Raw genomic sequence first — 25,891 nt, forward strand, 5'->3', positions numbered from 1 at the left:
GGCTGCAATGGATGCAGAGAGGACACATAGTACAAACAGTGTAGACAAATTCAAAAAAGGTGTGGAGAGCAGGATGTTATTGCACAGTAATGACTCTGAGACTAAGAGTGGTGTGAGTTCATCAGAGCGACAGCCTGGGGGAAGAAGCTGTCTGTGTCTGCTGGTTTTGGCGTACAGAGCTCTCTAACGCCGACCGCACGGGAGTAGTTAAAACAGACTGCAACCTGGGTGATAGGTCAATCGGCCTACTAAGCATGTTTTTGGGATGTGGGAGGAAACAGGAGTGCCCGGAGAAAACCCACACGGGCCCGGGGAGAACATGCTAACTCCACACAGGGCGGGCCGGAGGTGGAATCGAACCAGCACCCTCCTAACTGTGAGGCGGACGTGCTACCAAGTGCGCCCCCGAGCCACCTATTTTAATAAACATTTTTATTTAAATAAATAAGAAAGTAAATAAGAGTAAATGAATAATCCCTCATTTATCGCGGATATTTGAGACCACCGTTGATAGGTGAAAATCCGCGATGTAGAGAAAACATATTGTTACAATATCCATTAAAGAGTAAAAATAAATTCATAAACATTCTTCCATCCATCCATTTTCTATAACGCTTGTCCCCTTGTTGGAGGGACCGAACCCCACCAGTTTCATATGCGCATTCACCGAACCGCTTTTGCGAAAAATTTGGAAAAAAAAATCTAATTCAAAGTCAAAGTCAAAGTCAGCTTTATTGTCAATCTCTCCACATGTCACAACACACAAAGAGACCGAAATTACGTTTTTCTCTATCCCACGGTGACGAGACACATAACACGATAGACATACATGTACGCGACACAATATAAAAACAAGAAGGCAAAAATTCAAACAATCAATAGTAAGAGTGATGAATAAATAATAAATAAACAGATAACACAATAAATAACGGAGCCAGCAAGCATAGCGCAAAAATAAAAAACATCATAAACAAAAAGGCACAAACAATAAATAAGAGTAATAACAAATAATAAATAATAAGAGCCAGTGTGCATTCAGACAGTTCAAACAGTAAAAGTACAGGACGCTACGCAGAACGGGGGAGCGAGTTCAGGATCCTAACAGCCTGGAGTATGAAGCTGTTTGAGAGTCTGGAGGTGCGGGAGCGCAGGCTTCTGTACCTCTTCCCAGAGGGCAGAAGCTCGAACAAAGAGTGAGCGGGGTGACTCGCATCACTCACAATCGTGGTCGCCTTGCGGGTGAGATGGGAGGTGTAAATGTCCTTCAAGGAGGGGAGCGAAGCACCAGCAATCTTACCAGCAGTGTTCACTATGCGCTGCAGGGCCTTCAAGTTGTAGTCAGTGCAGCCGCCACCCCAAACAGCAATACAGCTGGAGAGGACGCTCTCAATGGTGCCGCGGTAAAATGCAGTCATGACGGCCGGAGGAGCGCTCGCTCGCCTGAGTTTCCGCAGGAAGTACAGGCGGCGCTGGGCTTTCTTTGCCAGTGACGCGGTGTTGGTGGACCAGGAGAGATCCTCACTGATGTGCACCCCCAGTCACTTCAAGACATAGATGTTTTTTACTGGTGCACAAAATGAGCCGTGCATGATCATCACCTTGTTCAAAGAACAAAACCAACACTGTCAGGGTTTTCAAACTATCTTGATCGCATGATTATGTTGGAATGTATGTAACCAGTAATAAATAACCTAGCTAGATTAGTTTTATGCTTATGTTGGTGTGTAACCAGTAATAAATAACCTAGCTTGTCCCATCCTACACAATGTCGTAAAACATCCCCTGCTATGTTTTGACTATAGGTCAAGGGCTTTCTCTCCATCCAGTCCACTCTCACACCCACCCTGTTTCGCTTAATAAAAATGCTCTTGCGGGAGGCGAGAGTCAGACGTCATTCGATCATTGTCGTACGCACAGTGACAAATGGACTCTCCGCCTGCAGGTGCCCAAAATGACTTGTCTCCCGTGTGGTTCTTGCAAAATAAGTTAGAGTGACCACCACTCTAACAAACACAATGCATGAACTCAACAAATTACATACCTGCAAATCAGTGTGCCTTTCAAAGTCAAAGTCAAAAAGTCAAAGTCTGCTTTATTGTCAATTTCTTCACGTCAAGACACACAAATAGATCGAAATTACGTTTCCCACGGTGACAAGACATATTACACAATATACATACATACAAGTCAAAGTCAAAGTCTGCTTTATTGTCAATTGGCACAAAAAGTAAAAACAAGAAGGCACAAACAATGAATAAATAAGCGGGATGAATAAATAATAAATAAACAAATAACATAAATAAATAAGAGGAGCAAAAATGGACCAAGTGTGCATGCAGCAGTCAGAATATAGTGCAAAAGTACAGCCAAGGGTGGAGGGGGGAGAGAGTTCAGGATCCTAACAGCCTGGAGTCTGAAGCTGTTGGTGAGTCTGGTGGTGCGGGAGCGTGGGCTTCTGTACCTCTTCCGAGAGGACAGAAGATCAAACAAAGTGGAAGCGGAGTGACTCACATCACACGCAATCGTGGTCGCCTTGCAGGTGAGATGGGAGGTGTAAATGTCCTTCAGGGAGGGAAGTGAAGCACCAATAAACTTACCAGCTGTGTTCACTATGCGCTGCAGGGCCTTCATGTTGCATTCAGTGCAGCTATCACCCCACACAGCGATACAACTGGAGAGGACGCTCTCAATGGTGCCACGGTAGAAAGTGGTCATGATGGCCAGAGGAGCACTGGCGGCGCTGAGCTTTCTTCGCCAGTGATGCAGTGTTGGTGGTCCAGGAGAGGTCCTCTCTGATGTGCACCCCCAGGAATCTAGTGCTGCTCATTCTCTGCAGCACAGCACCGTTGATGGTCAGTGGCAGGTGTTGGGTGTGACCCTTCCGGAAGTCAACAACAATCTCCTTGGTCTTGTTAACGTTCAGCAGGTTGTTGTCCCTGTACCACGTGGCCAGAAGGTCGACTTCCGACCTGTATTGAGTCTCGTCGCCCTCGGTGATGAGACCCACCAGAGTCGTGTCATCGGTATATTTTAGCACGCGCTTGCTGGTGTAGGTTGCAGTGCAGTCATGCGTCAGCAGGGTGATGAGCAGCGGACTGAGAACGCAGCCTTGGGGGGCTCCCGTGCTCAGCGTGATGCTGCCGGAGATATTGTCGCCAACATGTACTACCTGAGGCTTCTGACAGAGGAAGTCCAGTAGCCAGTTGCAGAGGTAGGTGGGTTAGAGTGGTGCTCACTCCAACTTATTTTGCAAGAACCACACGGGAGACAATTAAGTCATTTTAGACACCTGCAGGTGGAGAGTCCATTCGTTGTTGTGCATACAGCGATGATCGAATGGAGGTCTGACTCTCGTCTCCCGCAAGAACATTTTTATTAAGAGAAACAGGGTGGGGGTGAGAGTGGACTGGATAGAGAAGAGAAAGCCCTTGACCTCTAGTCAAAGCATAGCAGGGGATGTTTTAAGACATTGTGTAGGATGGGACAAGCTAAGTTATTTATTACTGCTTACACACCAACATAAGCATAAAACTAATCTAGCTAGGTTATTTATTACTGGTTACATACATTCCAACATAATTATACGATCAAGATAGTTTGGAAAACCCTGACAGTAGGTACTGAGGCGCAGTTTGTCGAGTTTGCAGATGGCTCGCTGTGGTACAATGTTGTTGAATGCAGAACTGAAGTCCACGAACAGCAATCTCACATATGAGTCTCTTTTCTCCAGGTGGGTGAGGGCTGAGTGGAGGGCAGAGCAGATGGCATCCTCAGAGGACCGTTTGGCTCAGTAGGCAAACTGGAAGGGGTCTATGGTGGGGGTATGAGAATGGATCTGATATGCGCCATGACAAGCCGCTCAAAGCACTTCATGATGATGGGTGTCAGTGCCACAGGGTGGTAGTTATTGAAGCAGAATGGAGCAGGTTTCTTCAGCACAGGTATGATGGTGGCAGCCTTGAAACACGATGTGATGATGGCCTGCTGCAGGGAAATGTTAAAGACGTCCGTGAAGACACCCATCAGCTCCTCAGAGCAGTCCTTCAGCGCTCGACCTGGGATGTTGTCTGGGCCCACCGCCTTACGGGTGTTGATAGCGGCAAGCGTCTTCCTCACGCTGTCGGCAGAGGCACAGGGGCTGCTCGTGTGGAGAGGTCTTCAGTGGGGAAGTGCTTTGCGAGACCAGTTCAGATATGCGTTATCACGAATTTACACGATAAATCAGGTGTATTCGGACCTCCGCAGTGGAGGCTCTGCCGAACACCTGAGACCGACTCACCAAACCCCTTTTTAAACACTTTATTATACTTTTAAACACTTTATCGTATCTTTAGAAACTTTTCAAATAACTTTAAAAAGCTTGCTATGGACTTCTGCTTTGATGACGCGAGGTCACTGACCGACTTGTCAGCTTGCCTCGTAGTCCTGCTCTGCCAGCATTCCAGACCTCCTTGTTGACTTTTAACTTTCCCCAAATAAAGAGCCCATGGTGCATTTGGTTGTCCTGCCTCGTTTGTGACAAAAAGCGCTAATCAAAGATGCAGCTTATTCTGCTGACACAAACGAAGTGGACGAGTGGATACGTAGCAGGAGATTGAGATAAAGCCTGGTTAGAGCTGCTCTTACAGCTCTAAGCCAATCATCGTCAAGAATACAGATCAACACGTGCCAATTGGTCTCCTACCGGCCAATAGTGTGCTGTAAAATCATATGGGCAGGCAAAGCCCAGCGCTCCAAGTGATAACCGTGAAAAGCCGCGATGTACCGAATATAGCCACGATATTTGTTTTCATAAAAATCTACGATGCACCGAGGCCGCGATAGGTGAACCGCAAAGTAGCGAGGGATTATTGTATACAGTTCTTGTTCCCTCAAAAACTCAATTTATTCAAATGTAAATATGGGAGAGGTATTGATACAAGTGACTGTCCTCAGTCCTGTCTAATATTCTCTTGGGGAACTTCAATAAGGCATAAATAACAATGAAAATGTGAGCATTAATAACTTCAACTTGGCTTGTTCAAATATCCTTTGAAGTAGCTATCTTCCCCCACAAACAGAAAAGGACAGAATGCCATTTGAGCATTTATTGGATTTGCTTGTTATCCAGTTAATTTACCTCAAACCCCACAACACGCGTTTCCCTGCCGCTGATGAGCATTGAAGGCATATATTTGATGAGACGGACAAAGACAAAGTGCATGCAAGATACTGATGACAGGTAAAAACGGATTCTTACAAAGACAGAAGCTGCCGACTCTGCTCTGAGGAGCTAAGAGGAGAAGATGAGGCCTTAATGGAATGTTGTCCGGTCGTTAATGGAGATGGGAGGACACTGCTACGCTCATTATCATCTTACCATATTAAAAAGGATACCAGGAAACATGAGCCTTTGCCTCATCCAGCCGGACGGCTTCCCAGTAATTCTTTTAAAAAATTGTTTCGCCCCGCAAACATGATTGACTCAACTGAGGTGGTACGAGCCGTTGAAGTGCCGCTAATTCCCACTCAGCATGGTGAGGACGAGGTGACGGGGATAAATGGCTCATTATTACCATCCGGCTTGTTTTAAAGCGTACTCACATGGCGACCGAATGGAGGCGATTATGGGCTGCGGTTGTTTTCCAATGTAGACGCCAACAAACAAGCAAGCGCTGGAAGGAACGGTCGCCATGTCAAGCTTCACATTGCCTGGAAAAGCCGGCACACACACGAAAAAAAATAAGGAGAAACCATTAACATGAAAGTCAATCAAGCAATTGTCTTTGCTGATATGGATTTTTGGGGAGGCCAGTGCCGATATTGAGCAGAATATCATTCTAATGACAGATTTATTTTTAAAAAATTAGATTGAATAAAACCCCTTCCTTTTGGTCCCTTAACACGTAAGAATTACAGGCAGAATGTTTTGAATATTTTTCCCTCCCTGACGCTGCGTTGAAAGTCGTCGTTGCTGTCCAAACACTATTCGACACGTGTCGCAAAAGGTCGCTTCCACTTGACATTTCTTGGAAGGCCTACAGCCTTTTGTGCTCAGCTCTGATGCTGTCAATTCTTTGCGGTCCACGTTGTTACAATATTCTACAGGCTACGTGAGCCGACTGCTGCGCCGTCTGCCGTCATTGGGCCATGGCGGCGGGTCGGACATCTTGTGAGCATCAAAGTCCAGTTTGTGCTGCAGGATTCCAGAAAGGACGAACTCAGCCGAGACGATCGGCAGTGACGCCAAGACGGCCGCGCGGCACAGCGGCCAGTCCTCCGTGCAAGAGATCACCACCGTGTGAGGCTGATAAAGGAGGAGACAAAACATTTAGTTTTTTTTTTTTTGGGTCTCTTAAAATGCTGAACTCATATGTAACATTTCCAAAAGAGACTTTGAAAATACAAGAGAATTGCTCTATCTATATCTAAAACTTCTTAACATACAAGACAGCAAATATTTGCTGTTTTAAAACAATGTTCTTGCATTAACATTAGCTGCCAATGTTTCCAAGATGAAGTTGTACAGTTTGGTCGTTCTTTTTGTTGTGTATTTAGTTTGACAGTAAGGGTGTATTCGGACCCGAGTGTTTGGTCCACTTCAAAAAGACCAGGGTTCAATTCTAACGCTGGCCCAGACCTTTTATGCAGGTGTGAATACACGCAAGCGATTCCTAGTGCGGATTAAAGAACCGGACCGAGCCCCACCTTTTAGGGTGGTCTCGGTTCGCTTCCAAATGGACTCTGGTGCGGTTTGCTTCAGGTGTGAATACAAATAGCGTAGATCTGAACCAACTCCAGGATAGATGTGCATTTTTGGGCTTAACAAGCCACTGCACGTTTTCCTCCATTTCCTTGTCTGTGGTCTGTGTGCACGCCCTGCTCGGTCATTGCTGTCCAATGGTAGCACAGATCGTCACAAGCGTGGATGTGTTTACAAAATGCTGAACGTCAACAAGACCAAGGAGGTTGTTGTTGACTTCCGGAAGGGTCACACCCAACACCTGCCGCTGACCATCGACGGTGCTGTGGTGGAGAGAGTGAGCAGCGCCAGGTTCCTGGGGGTGCACATCAGTGATCTCTCCTGCTCCACCAACACCGCATCACTGGCGAAGAAGGCCCAGCGCCGCCTGTACTTCCTGCGGAAACTCAGGCGAGCAAGCGCTCCTCCGGCCGTCATGACTACATTTTACCGTGGCACCATTGAGAGCGTCCTCTCCAGCTGTATTGCTGTTTGGGGTGGCGGCTGCACTGACTACAACTTGAAGTCCCCCGCAGCGCATAGTGAACACGGCTGGTAAGATTATTGGTGCTTCACTCCCCTCCTTGAAAGACATTTACATCTCCCATCTCACCCGCAAGGCGACCACGATTGTGAGTGATGTGAGTCACCCCGCTCACTCTTTGTTTGAGCTTCTGCCCTCTGGGAAGAGGTATAGGAGCCTGCGCTCCCGCACCACCAGACTCAACAACAGCTTCATACTCCAGGCTGTTAGGATCCTGAACTCGCTTCCCCTTTCTGTGTAGCGTCCTGTACTTTTGCGCTACGCTTACTGTCTGCACAGTGGCTCCGTTTTGCTCCTCTTATTTATTGTGTTATCTGTTTATTTATTATTTATTCATCATTCTTATTATTTATTGTTTGTGCCTTCTTGTTTTTATAGTGTGTCGTTTACTTGTATGTCTATCGTGTAATATGTCTCGTCACCGTGGGATAGAAAAAAACGTAATTTCGGTTTCTTTGTGTGTCTTGACATGTGAAGAGATTGACAATAAAGTTGACTTTGACTTTGGAAAAAAATATATATATACCGTCATTTTCGGACTATAAGTCGCGTTTTTTTTCATCGTTTGGATGGGGGGGCGACTTATACATGGTTTTTTTTTTCGAAAATTTTCAAAAAATAAATAAAGTGAAACCGCGATAAACAAACCGCAATGTGGCAAGGATTACTGTAATTTGAATTTCAAGTGACGACAGCAGCGCAACGTCGCGTCAGCAGCAGCTCGTCGAGTCAATCTTTGTCCTTTATGTAAACAATCGCCGCGCTGATGACGCAGCGTCGCAACAACACGTGAGCAACAACAGGCTAAACGATAGGTATGCTAACGTGACATAAACACAAACTAAGAGCTGAGAACGGCCCTGACGTAAAATTCAGAGTTATTCAAAAAACTATTACATAAATAACACGTTAATAAAACCATCTGCGTCACTCCAATTCATTAAATCCATCAATCAATCAATTGTCAACAATGCGTGCGCGCCGCTGACGGCTCTTGCACTTCAAAATATTCCACAGGCCCATATAACGATATATAAACTATATATCAAATAACTATTATTGTGTAGTGGGTTGACATAATTCACCCGGAACCTAAGTTCACGTTGCCGAGTTCCGGTGGGATGGTTTACACGTGTGGGAGTTTCCTGTTTGTATTGGTGTGTGTTAGTATCTCGAGGGGAAAAGAGTCGGCCCGTGGTTGAGAGAAGATAATTATAAATGTCATTAAAACAACTGCCGTTGGCACCGTCATTTATCACTCCGCCTCCGACTCCCGTCCTTGCACACCACACTGGTGACCCTGACGTCAGTCCCGCTGAGGATTCCAGGACTGAACAGAATACCGAGCGAGACGGCATGGCGCATTCCGCCGTCCTCAGACTGCCTGAGTTTTGGGAGACTTCTGCAGCAACGTGGTTCGCACAGACGGAGGCTCAGTTCGCCCTCCGGGGAATTACGGATGACGCCACACGCTACTACCACGTTGTCTCAGCACTCGGAAGCTCCACCGCAGCCAGAGCCGTAAGTTTCATCACTTCCCCTCCGGCCCAGGATAAATATGCAGGGCTCAAGGCTTATCTCCTCAGGATTTTTGAACTGTCACGATCCGAACGAGCCCGGCGCCTGCTTGCTATTCAAGGCATAGGGGACAGCAAACCCTGATGTTAAACCTGCTGGGTGGGGAAGAGGCAAATTTTCTTTTCGTTGAACTGTTTCTGCGACATATGCCGCCGCACGTCCAAACGGCCCTCGCAAATACGACCATTACGGAGCCGCGTGCTCTGGCGGAGGAAGCGGACCGTTTCTACTTGGCCACCCAGCGTTTCGCCCCTGGTGTGCTGGCCCCAACACGCAGCTACACGTCCCCAAGCGCTGGCGTTTCCCCTGGCAGAGGACACGCTGCAACTGACAGCCGCACCAGCACAGGTTTGTGCTACTTCAATGCACGTTTTGGCGCCAAGGCTAAAAAGGTGCCGCTCCCCTTGCAACTTCAACACGACGGGAAACGCCAAAGCCTGCGCTCAGTAGTGGCCGTGACCGCAGGCAAAAAGAACCGGCTGCTGTTCGTTGAGGACTCCCTCTCTGGTCGCAGATTCCTCTGTGACACCGGTGCCCTGAGAAGCGTCCTGCCGGCTACAGTGGACGACGCCGCTGGAGGGTTGCACGGCCCGCCCTTAACATCCGCCAACAACACCCCCATCAGGACGTATGGCACAAAGACTGTGGACATATGTTTCGGGGGTCAGCGTTTCACATGGGACTTTGTCACTGCCGACATCTCCTTCCCCCTGCTCGGCGCAGATTTTTTGTGCGCCCACGGACTGCTCGTGGATGTTAAGAACGGCCGCCTGGTGGACGCGTTAACCTTCTCCTCCTTTGCATGTGTCCGCGATGAGGGGAATTATGTGAGTTTCTCCAGTTCGCTCGCCGAGGGCGACATGTACCAGAAACTCCTCGGAGAGTTCCCCAGCCTTACACGGCCCACTTTTGCCGCCACCACAGCTAAACATGGGGTCGAGCACCACATCGAGACCAAAGGCCCCCCCATCTACGCTAGGGCCCGACGGCTCAACCCGGAGAGACTGACAATTGCTCGGGCCGAGTTCCCCAACATGGAACGCCTTGGCATTATTCGCCGCTCTGACAGCCCGTGGGCCTCCCCACTCCACATGGTGCCTAAGCCGGACGGTGGTTGGCGCCCGTGTGGCGACTACCGCCGCCTCAATGATGCCACCACGCCCGACCGCTACCCGGTCCCCCATGTTCAGGACTTTTCGATACATCTAGCAGGGAAGCATCTGTTCTCCAAAGTGGACCTGGTGCGGGGTTATCACCAAGTCCCAGTGCACCTTGCTGACATCCCTAAAACGGCGGTGGTGACTCCTTTCGGGCTTTTCGAGTTTCTTAGGATGCCCTTCGGCCTGAAAAACGCGGCCCAGTCCTTCCAGCGGTTGATGGACTCTGCGCTTAGGGACATGCCTTTCATCTTCGTCTACTTGGACGATGTCCTCGTCGCCAGTTCCTCGGAGGAGGAGCATGCGGCACACCTGCGGGCCCTTTTCACAAGGCTCGACCAGCATGGCCTGATCATTAACCCGGCGAAGTGCGTCTTCGGAGTGCCGTCGATCCAGTTTCTTGGACATCTCATCGGCAGTGATGGGGCCACCCCCCTCCCGACAAAGGTGGAAGCAGTCTCCGCTTTTCCCCGCCCACGTTCGGCCCCGGGGCTCCGGGAGTTCCTTGGGATGGTTACATTCTACCACCGATTCATACGCCGGGCGGCCCACATCATGCACCCACTGTATGAGGCCCTTAAGGGTAAAACCCCCAACCAGGACATTGACTGGACCCCCGAGAGGATCAAAGCTTTCGAGGATACTAAGGCTGCACTGTGCCAGGCCACCATGTTGGTCCACCCGTCGCCTGGAGCCCCGGTCGCCCTCACAACCGACGCATCTGACTACGCAGTTGGTGCTGTATTTGAGCAGTGGGTTGGTGGCGCCTGGCAACCGCTCGCCTTTTTCAGCCGCCAGCTGGTCCCTAGGGAGCGCAAATACAGCACATTCGACAGGGAGCTGCTCGGCGTCTGGTTGGCGATCCGCCATTTCCGCTCCATCCTGGAAGGCCGTGAGTTTACGGTTTTCGTCGACCACAAACCCCACACGTTCTCTATGTCCAAGGTGGCTGAGCCGTGGTCCGCCCGCCAGCAGCGTCAGCTGTCATTTATCTCTGAGTACACCACAGATATCCAACACATCGCCGGCAAGTCCAACGTGGTCGCCGATTGCCTCTCTAGAGCGGTTATCCACACGGTTCAGCTGGGGCTCGACTACTCAAGTATGAGTGCTGACCAAGCCTCAGATCCTGGGATCCAGTCGCTCAAAGACTCGGACACTGGTGCGTCTGGAGGTGGTCGCGGTTGGCGACTCAGGAGTCAGGCTGTGGTGCGACCTCTCCACCGGCCAACCTAGACCACTTGTCCCTGCCGGCTGGCAGCGGGCTGTCTTTGAGGCGATACACGGCCTGTCCCATCCTGGCAGAAAAGCGTCCGTGAGGCTGGTGGCTCAGAAGTTCGTCTGGAAAGGGCTGAAGAGAGACGTGCGGGCCTGGGTCGACTCATGTGTGGCTTGTCAGCGTGCGAAGGTGCACCGCCATACCAAGGCCCCGTTGGAGCCGTTTACCGAGAGGAGGTTCGACCACGTCAACATCGACCTTGTGGGCCCGCTCCCCCCTTCCCATGGTTTCACCTACCTCCTCACCATGGTGGACAGGACGACCCGTTGGCCTGAGGCCGTCCCCCTCTCCTCAACCTCAGCTGCTGACGTGGCCCGGGCGTTTATTGGCACATGGGTCGCACGCTTTGGAACACCTTCAGACCTCTCCTCGGACCGGGGTGCACAGTTTACTTCCGAGATCTGGAATGTGGTTGCTAGAGGCTTGGGCGTCAAGCTGCACCGCACCACCGCTTATCACCCCCAGGCTAACGGGCTGTGCGAGCGGTTCCAAAGCTCCATGAAGGCTGCTCTACGCGCCAGTCTGGTGGATGGCAACTGGGTGGACAGACTTCCCTGGGTCATGCTGGGCCTCAGGACGGCCCCTAAGGAGGACCTGCAGTCCTCGTCTGCTGAGCTCGTCTACGGCCAGGTACTACGAGTTCCTGGGGACTTCATTCCAGACACCACAACGCCTTGGTCGGCGGCCGGGCAGCGGTCCTCCCTGCTGGAAGTTGCCAGGACGTTCGCACCTGTCCCCACGTCACAGCACTGCACCCCTGTTTCCCGGGTGCCCACCAACCTACGCTCGGCGGATTTTGTGTTCATCCGCCACGACGCCCACCGCGGACCGTTGCGTCCGCCTTACGACGGGCCTTTTAAGGTCTTGCAGCACGGGGGTAAGAGCATGGTCGTGGACATCGGCGGTAGGCCTGAGACTATCTCGGTTGATAGGATTAAGCTTGCCCACGTGGATGTTTCCCGGACGTTGGAATTGGCGCAGGCCCCACGCCACGGACGCCCCCCAGCGCCTCGCCCCTCCGACCTGACCGAGCTCCCGCCTGCCCGACCGACAACGCGACCGTCCAGCCCAGCGGTCTTTCCGGCGGCGCCACCTACCCTTGACCCCCTGCCAGCCCCTGCCACCTACACCCGCTGTGGTCGGGCTGTCGTTCCTTTCCAGCGTGGTGATTTTGATTATGGGTGAATTCTGGGGGGTGCTTGTGTAGTGGGTTGACATATTTCACCCGGAACCTAAGTTCACGTTGCCGAGTTCCGGTGGGATGGTTTACACGTGTGGGAGTTTCCTGTTTGTATTGGTGTGTGTTAGGATCTCGAGGGGAAAAGAGTCGGCCCGTGGTTGAGAGAAGATAATTATAAATGTCATTAAAACAACTGCCGTTGGCACCGTCATTTATCACTCCGCCTCCGACTCCCGTCCTTGCACACCACAATATAAGCAATAATGTTATCAAACCATCTGTGCACTCTAAATCATTAAATCCATCGATCAAATTCCTCATCATTTGTCAACATCGCCGCGCGTGCGCCCTGACGTCAGCCTCGTCGTTATTCCACAGCTCTACTATATTGTAGCGTTAAGAAAGTTCAAGGAAAGACGTGGGTTAGGTAAACGGCTCTTTATTCAAAAAAACAAACTTACAGGCGTGTGGTGAAAGACAGTGTGGTGAAAGACAGCTCGGTAGAGTAGGATCGGGCGTGCGTAAAAGCATTGTCCGAGCCTCATCCACTGCCCCTGGACGAGTCGATCTTTTTCTTTTATGTAAACAACCGCCGAGCTGCTGACGCGACGTTGCGCTGCTGACGCGCGACCGCGACGTCACGCGCGACCACAACGGCGCGTAGCGCTGCTGACAGCAGCATGCCCATTTCTCGTGACTGACCCAAGATGGTGGCGAGGTCTGCACGTCGTCAACCAGCTTAAGCGATCATCTAGTGTTTCTATGTATCTCTATGAAGCCAAATCCCAAAGTAGTAGTAGAAGAAGAAGAAGGCGAGGCTGACGTCAGGGCGCACGCGCGGCGATGTTGACAAAGGATGAGGAATTTGATCGATGGATTTAATGATTTAGAGTGCACAGATGGTTTGATAACATTATTGCTTATATAATAGTTACTTGATATATATATATATATATATATATATATATATATATATATATATATATATATATATATATATATATATATATATATATATATATATATATATATATATATATATATATATATATATATATATATATACACCAAATATATTAAGAGCCGTCAGCGGCGCGCACGCATTGTTGACAAAGGACGATTGATGGATTTAATGAATTGGAGTGACGCAGATGATTTTATTAACGTGTTATTTAGGTAATAGTTTTTTGAATACCGTTTTTTTCCGTGTATAGTGCGCCCCCATGTATAGTACGCACCCCTAAAAATGGCATGCTGATGCTGGAAAAAAGCTTGTACCCATGTATAATACGCACCCAATTTTTATGAATTTTTAAAAAAAAAAAATGTTTTTTATTTTTTATTTTTTTTTTTTTTTAAGTCCCAATGATCGTCACACACGCAGGGAGGCAATGGGTCCCATTTTTATAGTCTTTGGTATGGTCTTAACTAGGCTGGATGTAATTTTTTTGTTGGCGTTGATTTCTCCGACTGCCCGTAAACGCACCACCGCGCTCCGTGCGCATGGAGCGTGTTTGAAGTGAACAGCAGAGAAGAAAGGAACAAGGCAAAGTGTTGTGAAATAAAATATTACCTGTAATACGGATTTAGGTAGAGAACTGAACTCTCGCTCTTTATATAGCTGACGTGTCTTGCTCATCCGTTCTGCGCATCTGTAATGGCGGCCTCCGTATGATATCCAGTTTGCGTGTGTGCGAGAGCGAGAGAGAGCGAGAGCGTGCGAGAGAACGCTCAACCGTAGCGCGCCGCCGACCGCCCAACTGCACCGGGCTGGTCGATTATTGTGACAGACCCGTCGCTAAAATTTAGAAGATATTTTTAAAGTCCTGATGTACTTTCTAAAATTTAAGTGGACCTCAGTGCGCACTGCGCAGGGAGCTTAATTTGGTGCGGTCGCGCAACCGCAGCGCGCCGGGCGCTCACTGTCGCATTGCTTAAAGAGCGCCTTTGTGTTTTAGGATGAACAGCAGAGACCAAAGGAACAAGGCAAAGTGTTGTGAAATAAAATATTACCTGTAATACGCATTTTGTTATTTGCTGATTGAAACTGCTAATTAAACTGTGAATTGAAACTAATAGGAAGAAAACAACTCTCGCTCTTTATATAGCTGACGTGTCTTGCGCATCCGTTCTGTGCATTTTATTTCACAACACTTTGCCTTTCTTCTCTGCTGTTCACTTCAAACACGCTCCATGCGACCGCAATGCTCTCGTATCAGACGCTTGCTCGATCACCTGCTCGTTTGCTGTCCCGTGCGCGCACGAAGCGCGGTGGTGCGTTTATGGGCAGTCGGAGAAATCAACGCCAACAAAAAAAATTACATCCAGCCTAGTTAAGACCATACCAAAGACTATAAAAATGGGACCCATTGCCTCCCTGCGTGTGTGACGATCATTGGGACTTAAAAAAAAAAAAAAAAAAAAAAATTAAAAAAATAAATTTTTTTTTTTTTTTTTGTACCCATGTATAATGCGCACCCCAGATTTTAGGACAATAAATTAGTTAAATTTTGCGCACTATACACGGAAAAAAACGGTAACTGAATTTTACGTCAGGGCCGTTCTCAGCTCTTAGTTTGTGTTTGTGTCACGTTAGCATAGCTATCGTTTAGCCTGTTGTTGCTCGTTCATGACTGTTCTTGATGTTGGATTTTGTCGAATAAATTGCCCCCCAAAATGCGACTTATACTCCGGAGCGACTTATATGGTTTTTTTTTTCGCTTTTTTGGGCATTTTATGGCTGGTGCGATTTATACTCCGGTGCAACTTTTAGTCCGAAAATGACGGTACTTCACTTGCAAATTGTACAGTCTGAGTGGGAACCACACCAAACGAAAAAAAATTAAGTCCGCTTTTGGCCCAGACCAAACAAGCGGACTTAAGGACTTTTCTGATCTGAATACACCCTTAAACTCAACGTGGGGCATTTAACAGCATTCAAATTACCCAGCCCAAGACCAAAAGAGACTTGAGGAGTTGGCACCTTGTGTGAGGAAGGCATCCTCGGGAGGAATGTGGCTCCGCTGCAAGAAATGATTTCGCTCATCTGGGCTGGCTCGGGCTGCACCGACTTGGTGACGTGGATCTTGTAGCCCTGGAAAAGAATGCCGAGCAAAATCACGTCCATGTTCTCATGGTTTTTTTTTTTGGATGACCCGGCTGCTTGCTTTATTCCTGACACGAGTCAGCGTCCGGCCAGCAGCACGCGGGTCAGTTGTTGTGGATGTGAAACCTGAGCGGTAAGAGGAGAACAGAAATGTGTTCAGCAATGAACGAGCAAGAGCACCTGTAAGAGAGGCTGGCTGCCGGCGAGCCTCAGAGACTCCCTCAGGCGGAAATTGAATTTTTTCTCCTGATCCGGATCGCTGACGATGAAGGCGTCGGGCGGCAGGAAGCTCCCAGCTTTAGCGCTCTGCGACACGCAAACACAAGTAGGAAACTTTCTGTTTTTGCCGCTCGTTTGGCAACTGACCTCGTCCAGCCAGCATATGTTGACGATGGGGATCCCTCTGGCTGCCGCGCACATGAACTTGACAGTCCTGCGGACCTTGTCGGTAACCAGGCAGTTCATGTCGGCGGTGCCGTTGGCCAGGAAGCCTCCCAAACGAGCCAGCATCTTCTCCCCGGTTAGGTCCACCACACCCGTGAACAGCACCTGAGCACGCCACATACCAGCTCAATACCCACCCAAGGCAAAATGGGCAAACATTTTATCTTTCACGGATGCACATACCTTATACGTGCGGCTCACTTCAGGCGGTCGGCACCTTGCTGTCACAGGAGAGGATTTCATGCGAGCGTCTGGCGTTTGCCTCTTGCTACCGATAGGTCTGCGAGTCTAGGGAAAAAAGGAGGGTGATGATCGGTACGCCATTCACTTACCACAAAATGAGGAAGGAAGGAAGGAAGGAAGGAAGGAAGGAAGGAAGGAAGGAAGGAAGGAAGGAAGGAAGGAAGGAAGGAAGGAAGGAAGGAAGGAAGGAAGGAAGGAAGGAAGGAAGGAAGGAAGGAAGGAAGGAAGGAAGGAAGGAAGGAAGGAAGGAAGGAAGGAAGGAAGGAAGGAAGGAAGGAAGGAAGGAAGGAAGGAAGGAAGGAAGGAAGGAAGGAAGGAAGGAAGGAAGGAAGGAAGGAAGGAAGGAAGGAAGGAAGGAAGGAAGGAAGGAAGGAAGGAAGGAAGGAAGGAAGGAAGGAAGGAAGGAAGGAAGGAAGGAAGGAAGGAAGGAAGGAAGGAAGGAAGGAAGGAAGGAAGGAAGGAAGGAAGGAAGGGTGTCATGCTTTGAGTGGTGCTGACTGAAGCGCGTCGGTTGAAAAGGACGAATTGAAAGAAGCACTCAAGATTGATGCTACGCAATTAATATTCCATTTGCCGCCACAACTTTAGGGATGCCAGCACAATGGAAACAGACAATAGTAGGGCGCTAGCATACACTGACTATGGATGGACGAGTACCAATAACAAAATTGTCCTTATTTCAAGGTATCGAGTCCCCGTGAAGGATGCCGATACTGGCCATGGACATTTAAAACAACAAAATCTGACCTGGACTAAGTCTTCCTTGCCATTGGTTGGTACTACACTGCTGCAAATGTTAAATCTTGGCACATGCACCTAGCGTTGTGGGCAGTGTCAGGGTTTTCCAAACTATCTTGATCTATGATTATGTTGGAATGTATGTAACCGTAATAAATAACCTAGGTAGATTAGTTTTATGCTTATGTTGGTATGTAACCGGTAATAAATAACTTAGCTTGTCCCATCTTACACAATGTCGTAAAACATCCCCTGCTCTGCTAATCTAGAGGTCAACGGCTTTAACTTGTTTATTCAGTCCACTGTCACCCCCACCCTTTTTCTCTTAATAAAGATGCTCTTGTGAGAAGCGAGAGTCAGACTTCATTCGACCATCGCTGTAAGCACAGCGACGAGTGAACTCTTCGCCTGCAGGTGTCTAAAACGACTAACTTGTCTCCGAGTGGTTCTTGCAAAATAAGTTAGAGTGAGCACCACTCTAACAGGCAGTATGAGTATTTTAGTTTTTTCAATGAAAATTTAAAAACACAGATGGCACTACCTGGGCACATGCGCCTAACATTGTGGGCACTACGAGTATTTCCGTTTTTTTCGATGAAAAATAAAAAAACACGGGTGGCACTACCTGGACACCTCCACCAGAAGATGACACATTTCCATCCTGGCAGGCGGCGTCAGGCGGTGATTTCTTGGCTTTGCTGTCCCTCTGAGCAGACGGCGCTTTGGCTCTTCTCTTGGCTTGGACTGAAACGGGATTCTCATCTTGCACTTCTGCCTTCAACATTCTCTTTGCTCCTCCCGCCTGGTCTTTGGCTTCCACTTGATCGCTGCCCAGGGGAGTTTCCACAGCCTCGAAGGCTTTGCTTTTTACAGTCTTGTGAACTTTGCCCCTGATGTTTCTTTTTGGTAGGGGAGATTCACCAGCAGAGTTGTTCCCCTCCCTTGACGAGGGTTCATTTGCTCGCCTACGCTCCGTTGTGGCAGTTGCCTGTTTTGATTTTGGCTTCTCATCCTTTTCATCACAAAGCGCAGCAAGGAACACATTTGGCTTCTTGCCCCTCTGCGAAGGCCTTGGAGCGGGATTCTGCCTGAAGACAGGTGGGACCGTACTGGGCCTGGGTTTCGTTCTGCGCCTACTTCCTCGTTGTCCGCCTCCTGTACCGCTCAAAGAGCCGAGGCTGTCGCAAGACATGTCCGAAGCGAGGGAGTTTGAGGAGCTGGATCTGGAAAACGCCCCCAGGGGAGAAGTGCCGTGACCGTCCTGCTCGGTACCATTGGACGTCTTGGGCATTTGGCCTCTGTTCCCTCGGCCGCTTGAAGCGGACACCTCGGAGCTGACAGAGTTGGAGCGCAATCTGGTCCTCTTAGCCGGGACATTTTCTGGGGGAAGAACAGGGATGGTTCTTCTTGTTGCTCTTCGGGCTCTTGCTGTGGGCTCTGCTTTTGCCTCTAGGTTTGGTTGAGGTGCTTGATCCGGTTTGTGTTCCTCATGTCTTTCTTGATCCTCCACCGTTTTTGACAGATTGGTTTCTTTGCGTTCCTTCCTTTCCCTCTGTGCATTTCTACCTTCTTGTCTCTCTTGCTTCCTGTCTTGAACCTCTCGAAGTTCAGAGTGGTGGCCCGTGGCCCCTTCCTCAAGCTCACTGGCAGCAGGCCTTGACTCTGCCACCGTTCCTTTAGCTTTGTAGCTTCTTGTTTGTCTTTTTTCCCTTGGCTCATCCTTTTCTCTGATTCGCACAATTCCGGTACCAGGGCTCAAGATCATGCCGTTGGCCTGCTCATCTTCACACGTGTACACGGGTTGAGTTCCAGCTGAAGGAACTTTGGAATTCATGAGCATCTGAGTCTCTTTTTTGTCTTGACCGCAGCCGGATTTATCTTCCTCAAGATTAGGGCGAGTCTGCTTTTCTTCCGCTTGCATATAAGTTCCTGACGAGAGCTCATTGCCGCCCTCTTGGCCGTCAGCTCTGTTCTTCCCTGGATCTGTATCGCGGAAGACTCGAATGGAGCATTCCTTTTCATGTTCACTTGCAGCCATCTGCTGGGTGGCAGCAACACTTGCAGGTGGTGTTCCAACAGAACGATTGGCATTGGGTTGTGGCTCCTCTTTGATTGAGTCTTCAACGTCAGTTACACACAAAGCCGTGGGCTGGGTCAGGGCTACGCTGGTGAACGGATGATTAGCAGCTAAAGTGTAAGAAATTATACAGGCTTGTCTCACTTGATCAAGCTGTAATTTGCTTCCATGGAAGGCTGGAGTGAAGTCTTCATCATCACTGTCCAGGTGCGCATTTTGAGTCAGAGGCTGGGTTGCAACACACAAACTGTCAAGTTGCACTTTTCTGTGCTGCCAGTTTGTGCCATCACTTTCCTGGACTTTTCCGGCACCCAAAAGTGGACTCGCATCCTCACCGTCACTTGCCCTTGTAGCCATGGGCTGAGTGGCAGCTATACCCAGAGGCTGACAATCAGCAGCCAAACGGCGAGCACTCCAAATTGCTTCATCAAGGATGGGCTCGTCTTCCGTATGACTTGCAGCTCGGGGCTGCTTTTCCACCATGACCGTGGCCGTAAATGCTTGAGTTGCTTCTTCTAGCTGAGGCTGCTTTGAGTTTGTTTTTCCCACCACCGGAACAGATTGCACGGCTTCTCTTGTACACCTGGGCTGGGATCCGGCAATGGTCACAGCAACATAATGACATTGGCTCACATTTGTTGTTTTGGCCATCCGGTTTGGATTTATAGGGGCGACGGGAGTGTTTGTCGTCGAAAGATCCTTTTCATGAAAAGCAGCTGCGAGTTGGGTTTCCGCCAAAGCAAGGGAAAAAGAGTCAAAAGTTTGTGTCTCAGCATCTTGCTCTGGCTCTTCTTCATATTTACTATCGGGCTCTGAAGCATAGGCTTGCGTTTCTTGTAAGGCAACATTTACTTGTGGTGCCTCGTAGGCTTGGGTAGCCTCCATGCTCCATGCTATCCCGTCTGCACTGGAGCTATTAGCTTGGGTATCCGAGACGCAGGCCCGGGCTTGGGGCGCACTCTGTTGGTAGCCGCCGTCAGACAAGTCGAGCTGGAAAGACGCTCCTCCGCTCGGCAGCTCATTGGTGTCCTTGCCGGACAATGCGTCAACGTCGCGGCTCGGGGTTGGCCGTCTGGGCCGAAGGACAAAGGACTGCGTCTTGGCCACAGCAAAGTCCTCCTCTTCCTCCTGGCTGTCAAAGCACAGAGGAACGGCTGCAGATCTTACCGTACCGTAGAAACCACCTAGGTAATGGAATGGATTGCATTTTACTTCAAGCATCGTGTTGAAAACATGCAAAAATTAAGCTATTTTTAACCCAAACTCCATCAAGCTTGCCTGCCACGATCCCAATAGCTGTCTTTGCTGTGCGAGTAGCAATACATGGCAGTGTGATGGCAATATGGCACATATTTTGTCAGTTGGTCATCCAAACAGCTACCATGAGCCTATTAGCTGTCTTTGCTATGCGAGTAGTACGACATGGCAGTGTAGAGGCAATACGGCACATATTTTGTCAGTTGATCATCCAAACAGCTACCATGAGCCTATTAGCTGTTTTTGCTATGCGAGTAGTACGACATGGCAGTGTAGAGGCAATACGGCACATATTTTGACAGTTGATCATCCAAACGGCTACGGCAAAAGAATAAGTTAAGCCGAATCCTTTGGCCCTGAGGGAAAGAAGGACTTCAAATTGTGAACTACTTAACGCTAACTCACGTTCAAATGGCTCCAGAGAGGGTTTAAGAAAGGCTTGGGTTTCCATCTCCTTCACTTGTCCTTCTGAAACGATCCAAATGGAAAACAAAACGATACATTCACTGGCTGTTGACGAAGCATACAAAAACAAGGATTCTCAGATCTGCCTGAGCCGGCCGGACAAGTCCACAATCACAACAATAGAGACAACTCTTGTCTTATTTGATTGCACAGATCTAGCTAATCCATTTTGTTTACCTGACAGCTGCACGGGGGTTGAGCAATTTTGCAGATGTGGAGACCGTAAAGCGGTCGCTTTTATCCCTGAAAGACTTTGGGCATTTTTCTCTTCTTCCGCATCGGTATCAGTGTCCCAGTCAGTAGGAGATGCACTGGACTTGTCCGCATCAGACTCTGACCGAGCGACGTCAGAGGAGGGTGCGGAGAGGACAGCTGACGAGTGAGGAGTAGCTCGCTCCGCATGGCCATTGTTCAATCTGGCGGCTGAATCGGTCACGTTTGATTGCGCGTTAAGAGCGAGGGCCGGCTCGTCATCTGATTGGCAAGCGGGCCCCATCGCATCCGGCCCAGAAGGTCCCGTATCCCTGTCGTCAGCCTTCTCATCGACATCTGTGTCACTGTCGAGCTGGAAGTCGTCCGGCAGCGACGGAGGCGCTGCATGGTCTTTTTTATCCAGGGGTGACACGTGAGGGCAAGCGCCACTTCCCTCGGGCCGTGTGGGAGGTGCACCTGCGGCGCCGGTGTCATCTTCATCCACATCTGTGTCACTGTCCATGTGAAAGCACGCAGCGTCCACCTGGCCAACGTCCTCCACCTCCGTGTCCATGTTCAATTTAAGGACGGCGCTTGTGGACACTTGCGCCAAGTCGTCCTCTGTGAAGCCGGTCTTGCTTTTCAGCTGTTCCCTTGCTGTTACCCCGCCCGCTTGCCCCTCCCCATCACTGTGGTATTCAGAGGCAAGCGTGTCCTTTTTCCGCTGTCCCGTGGCATCTGTGCCTGGCTCAGCTTTGCCGAAAGCAACACGTACGTGAGGCTTGTCTTTGGGAGATGATGACAACGTGATGGGTGTTCCATCTTCACAGTGGGGACTACGCAAAGGACAAAGATTCATGTTCACATGTGCAGGCATCTTTAGTGCAGTTTAGACACCAGTCAAATATACCTTTCAGGGACTATTTGGTTTGTGGGACTTAAGAAGGTTGAGCAGGTGGCCATAGAATCAGAACCTGTAAGCATCCAGGAACGTATGATGGAATCGACACAAGATGAGGATTTGAACAATTTTTTGTCCAGTTACAAATCATAAGCGTACCTTGAAGCTTGCGCCTGGCCTCTCTGTTTCCCGGCCTCTCGCCATCAGAGTCCGACTCTGACTCTGGGACCAGAGTTCCTCGCAGCTGGACTGGAGTCTCAAGGAACAAATAGCTTTTCTGTGTAGGTTTCTTCTTCACTTGACTCGGTGGTGAAACCTTAGCCGAAGCCCGGGACGCCCAGCTGGCACTCTCCTCGCAGCTGTCTCTCTTTTCCACCGACTCCCCCTGTAAACTGACAGGGCAGCCCCCAACGTCTTGGCGTACCTCGCTGATGCCGAGGTACTGACACGGCATGTCAGCCACGACCAGAGAGTTGCCCTCGCTGAGGGGGTAGGATATGTTGGGGATCAACTTGACGCGACCGATGCGGGTCCCGTTCATGCTGCCCAAGTCCCGGACCACGGCCTCGACATTCACTCCGCTGCGGGATCCTGGTCTCTGATGGACGGTAATGCGGATGGAGGCGTGCCGTTTGGACACGGAGGGCGCCGGCAGGGGCAGCGTGCAGGCGGAACCATCCCGACCAAGCACGTTATCCCCCATGAACAGGGGAAATTCTGTGGACGGGAAGTGCGTTGCCTATTTACAACAAATTAACAGGATCGGTAAAGTAGTTAGGGAAGCCCCAGACAGCCCATTGAGATCACAAATACCCCTTTTGCAAACAATTTTCTTTCTTTCTGATGCACATTAGGATTGACCGTTGTGTCAAACTGCCAGTGCCAGATAGGAGCAAGGTTTTATTTTTGGGGGAAAAAAAGAGAGTTGTCTTGCAAAAAAGCTCATGACCCCATCCATTGCCTATCAAGTTTCCCTGCCTGATGGCGACTGACCTGCTTCTCACCTCTTTCAGGAAGGTGGTCATTCTTTAAGATGCAAAGCTTGGCTAAAGGTTGCTGCCCATTGTCTGCCTTCTCTTTATTTTCCTCTTCGTCTGACTCAAAGGAGTCGTTAACGGCCTGAGTGGCGTCCATTCCTCGAGGACGTCTGTCAAACATCAAACATTTCACATCCTATTTATTGCAACCTTCCTCTTCGTACATTCAGGCACCCATCATATACGCGATGCTACGAGGCTAACGTTAGCGTGAACGTGAGTGTAGCCAAATTGAAATTTATCCGTAGATATGCTCCGACTTATTGCAACCTTTGGTGCCTTATGCACATTTCTGCGCGTAGTTGTGTTCTGACCGACCCCCCCCCCCAAAAAAAATCCTGCGCTTTCATTACGTTAGCAAACAAACGGATATGGTACTGGATGGCTACAGCCCAAAAAATATAAGGCAGATTCTAAGTCATGTCAATGCAAACGCTAGACTTTAAATGATAAATATGAACATAGAACGTGTGCGAGTTGTAATATCGATCGTCCGAGTGTGAAGTGTAAACTTACCTCGCACGACTCTACTCCACTCAATGAAAACATCTTAACAATTTTCCGGGTCGTACGAGTTCACGCCCACTAGAATGTCACAAAACCTCATGTGATTGGTCAGGATGACTGAGACGCCATATAAACTTCACATCCATTGGTCATTTGTACACCCTTCTCAATTAGCAAGTCTCTGATCGGATCGAAATCAGGAATCAGACTATGTTTCGCGCTAAACGGCAAGAAAACACGAGTCATTCATTCGAACTGCTCATCCTCACGAGGCTCGCGGACGTGCTGGAGTCAATCCCAGCAGTCTTTCGGTCACTATGTATATTTTTCAGTTTTTTTTAACCAAGATAAGTTTGTTTGTAGTAAGAGAATTTTAGTAAAAACCTATTATTATATTTTGCCCTGTCTGAATAGATGTAATTTTTACTCGTGCTCGATATCAAATGCCCGCGATCTCTGTGGTCGATTGGCTTGGTTGTCACGTTCCTTATGCAGCCTACGCAATGATATTACTGGCAAAGCAGAAACGCAGATATATTTACACTTAATACGATTATCCGCTCCGTTGCCACTGGAAACGACGCCCATACGTGCCAAAGTCACTCATTTTATTCTCACGGCTGCAAGCCTTGAAGTTCATGAATGCATTGTCGGAGCCAGGGAATCAACTTACCCCCACCACACTAATTTGGGAGCCTTTAACGCAACTAAATCTATGATTCTGAACCACTGTGTCGTAGCACTTAATGTACTGTGGGAAATTGCCCAATTTAACTTATTTTAGAATCAGAATCGCCTTTATTGTCGTTGTACACAGTACATTGAAATTTGAGCGCTGCTCCGTTTGGTGATGACTCGCGGTACCTCTCCTGCTCCCGCTGACATGTTTGCGCTTGTCTGATATAAAGGGCCGTGATTCTCCAGTAAACAGGTAGAGAGGGCACGACTGATTGATTGACAGGGTAGTGATCCAATCATGACAACGCCATCCTCAGCCTGCGCTCCTACCGTGTTATCGATATTATTTATTATTTAAATGTATTACCGTATTTTCCGCCCTATAAGGCGCACCTAAAAACCTAATTTTTTATCAAAAGTCAACAATGCGCCTTATAGTTCGGTGCGCCTTATATATGGATCAAGTGATGAATTTGTTGATCCATACTGGTTGTACACAGTGCTCTGCCAAAATGTTTTAGTACGTTTTAGTACGACTAGTAAATTACAAGGTCGCATCGCTTCCCAACATTACGGTAACTGTAGTCAGGGGGCGTCACCGAATAGCTGTTGTACCCGCGAGGCTATTTCATTTCAAAATAGGCTGCTCCGTTAATGTTTCGAGTAAATCTACGGATCGATATGGAAGGGAAACATAGGTAAGTAGTACCAATGCGTTAGATCGAACTTTAGTCAGTTCTGATCATTTTATAGGCGCTCGTTTGAGAAACGAGATTGTTTACACTTTGCTGAGGCTCATGGGAGATTGCGAGCTGAGGGTCATGGGTTTTTGCGGATGGCTAATGCTATAACGATAGCTGCTATACACGCGAGGCTATTTCATGTCAAAATAGGCCGCTCTGTTCATGTTTCGAGTAAATCTACAGATCGATATGGAAGGGAAACATAGGTAAGTAGTACCAATGCGTTAGATCGAACTTTAGTCAGTTCTGATCATTTTATAGGAGCTCGTTTGAGAAACGCGATTGTTTACACTTTGCTGAGGCTCATGGGAGATTGCGAGCTGAGGGTCATGGGTTTTTGCGGATGGCTAATGCTATAACGATAGCTGCTATACGCGCGAGGCTATTTCATGTCAAAATAGGCTGCTCTGTTCATGTTTCGAGTATCTCTACGGATCCATATGGAAGGGAAACATAGGTAAGTAGTACCAATGCGTTAGATCGAACTTTAGTCAGTTCTGATCATTTTATAGGAGCTCGTTTGACAAACGCGATTGTTTACACTTTGCTGAGGCTCATGAGAGATTGCGAGCTGAGGGTCATGGGTTTTTGCGGATGGCTAATGCTATAACGATAGCTGCTATACGCGCGAGGCTATTTCATGTCAAAATAGGCCACTCTGTCCATGCTTCGAGTAAATCTACGGATCGATATGGAAGGGAAACATAGGTAAGTAGTACCAATGCGTTAGATCGAACTTTAGTCAGTTCTGATCTTTTTATAGGAGCTCGTTTGAGAAACGCGATTGTTTACACTTTGCTGAGGCTCATGGGAGATTGCGAGCTGAGGGTCATGTTTTTTTGCGGATGGCTAATGCTATAACGATAGCTGCTATACGCGCGAGGCTATTTCATGTCAAAATAGGCTGCTCTGCTCATGTTTCGAGTAAATCTACGGATCGATATGGAAGGGAAACATAGGTAAGTAGTACCAATGCGTTAGATCGAACTTTAGTCAGTTCTGATCATTTTATAGGAGCTCGTTTGAGAAACGCGATTGTTTACA

The 25,891-nt window shown here is 48.8% G+C and overlaps 1 protein-coding gene across 5 annotated transcripts; it reads right to left on the bottom strand.

Annotated features, from left to right (window-relative positions):
* Nucleotides 1–5,072: 5,072 nt before the first annotated feature.
* mdc1 (mediator of DNA damage checkpoint 1) lies at nt 5,073–23,502 on the bottom strand. 5 transcript variants are annotated; one of them, XM_061288965.1, is made up of 12 exons: nt 23,436–23,502; nt 22,887–23,029; nt 22,042–22,599; nt 21,892–21,955; nt 20,967–21,817; nt 20,730–20,792; nt 17,616–20,251; nt 16,193–16,297; nt 15,932–16,114; nt 15,746–15,871; nt 15,443–15,553; nt 5,073–6,286 (listed from the first exon to the last, which is right to left on the bottom strand). In XM_061288965.1, exons 2-12 carry the CDS (start codon nt 23,014–23,016, stop codon nt 6,089–6,091), a joined length of 5,025 nt encoding a protein of 1,674 aa, XP_061144949.1. In that variant the 5' UTR covers nt 23,017–23,029; nt 23,436–23,502; the 3' UTR covers nt 5,073–6,088. The 5 variants fall into 5 exon arrangements, with proteins under 5 accessions (XP_061144949.1, XP_061144950.1, XP_061144948.1 ...); XM_061288966.1 differs by having other exon boundaries at nt 22,042–22,621; XM_061288964.1 differs by having other exon boundaries at nt 22,042–22,621; nt 22,876–23,029.
* Nucleotides 23,503–25,891: the final 2,389 nt, after the last annotated feature.

The sequence above is a fragment of the Syngnathus typhle genome, linkage group LG10 (assembly GCF_033458585.1).
Source record: "Syngnathus typhle isolate RoL2023-S1 ecotype Sweden linkage group LG10, RoL_Styp_1.0, whole genome shotgun sequence".
Classification (NCBI taxonomy): Eukaryota; Metazoa; Chordata; class Actinopteri; order Syngnathiformes; family Syngnathidae; genus Syngnathus; species Syngnathus typhle.

Bases quoted from the DNA above. Each gene is read 5' to 3' on its own strand.
- mdc1 (XM_061288964.1), bottom strand. From the start codon at position 23,016: ATGGACGCCACTCAGGCCGTTAACGACTCCTTTGAGTCAGACGAAGAG. The intron at 22,622-22,875 runs GTCAGTCGCCAT...TGTTGTAAATAG, and splicing joins CTGAAAGAGGTGAGAAGCAG to GCAACGCACTTCCCGTCCAC. The intron at 6,287-15,442 runs GTGCCAACTCCT...CTCCTTTATCAG, and splicing joins GGATGCCTTCCTCACACAAG to CCTCACACGGTGGTGATCTC.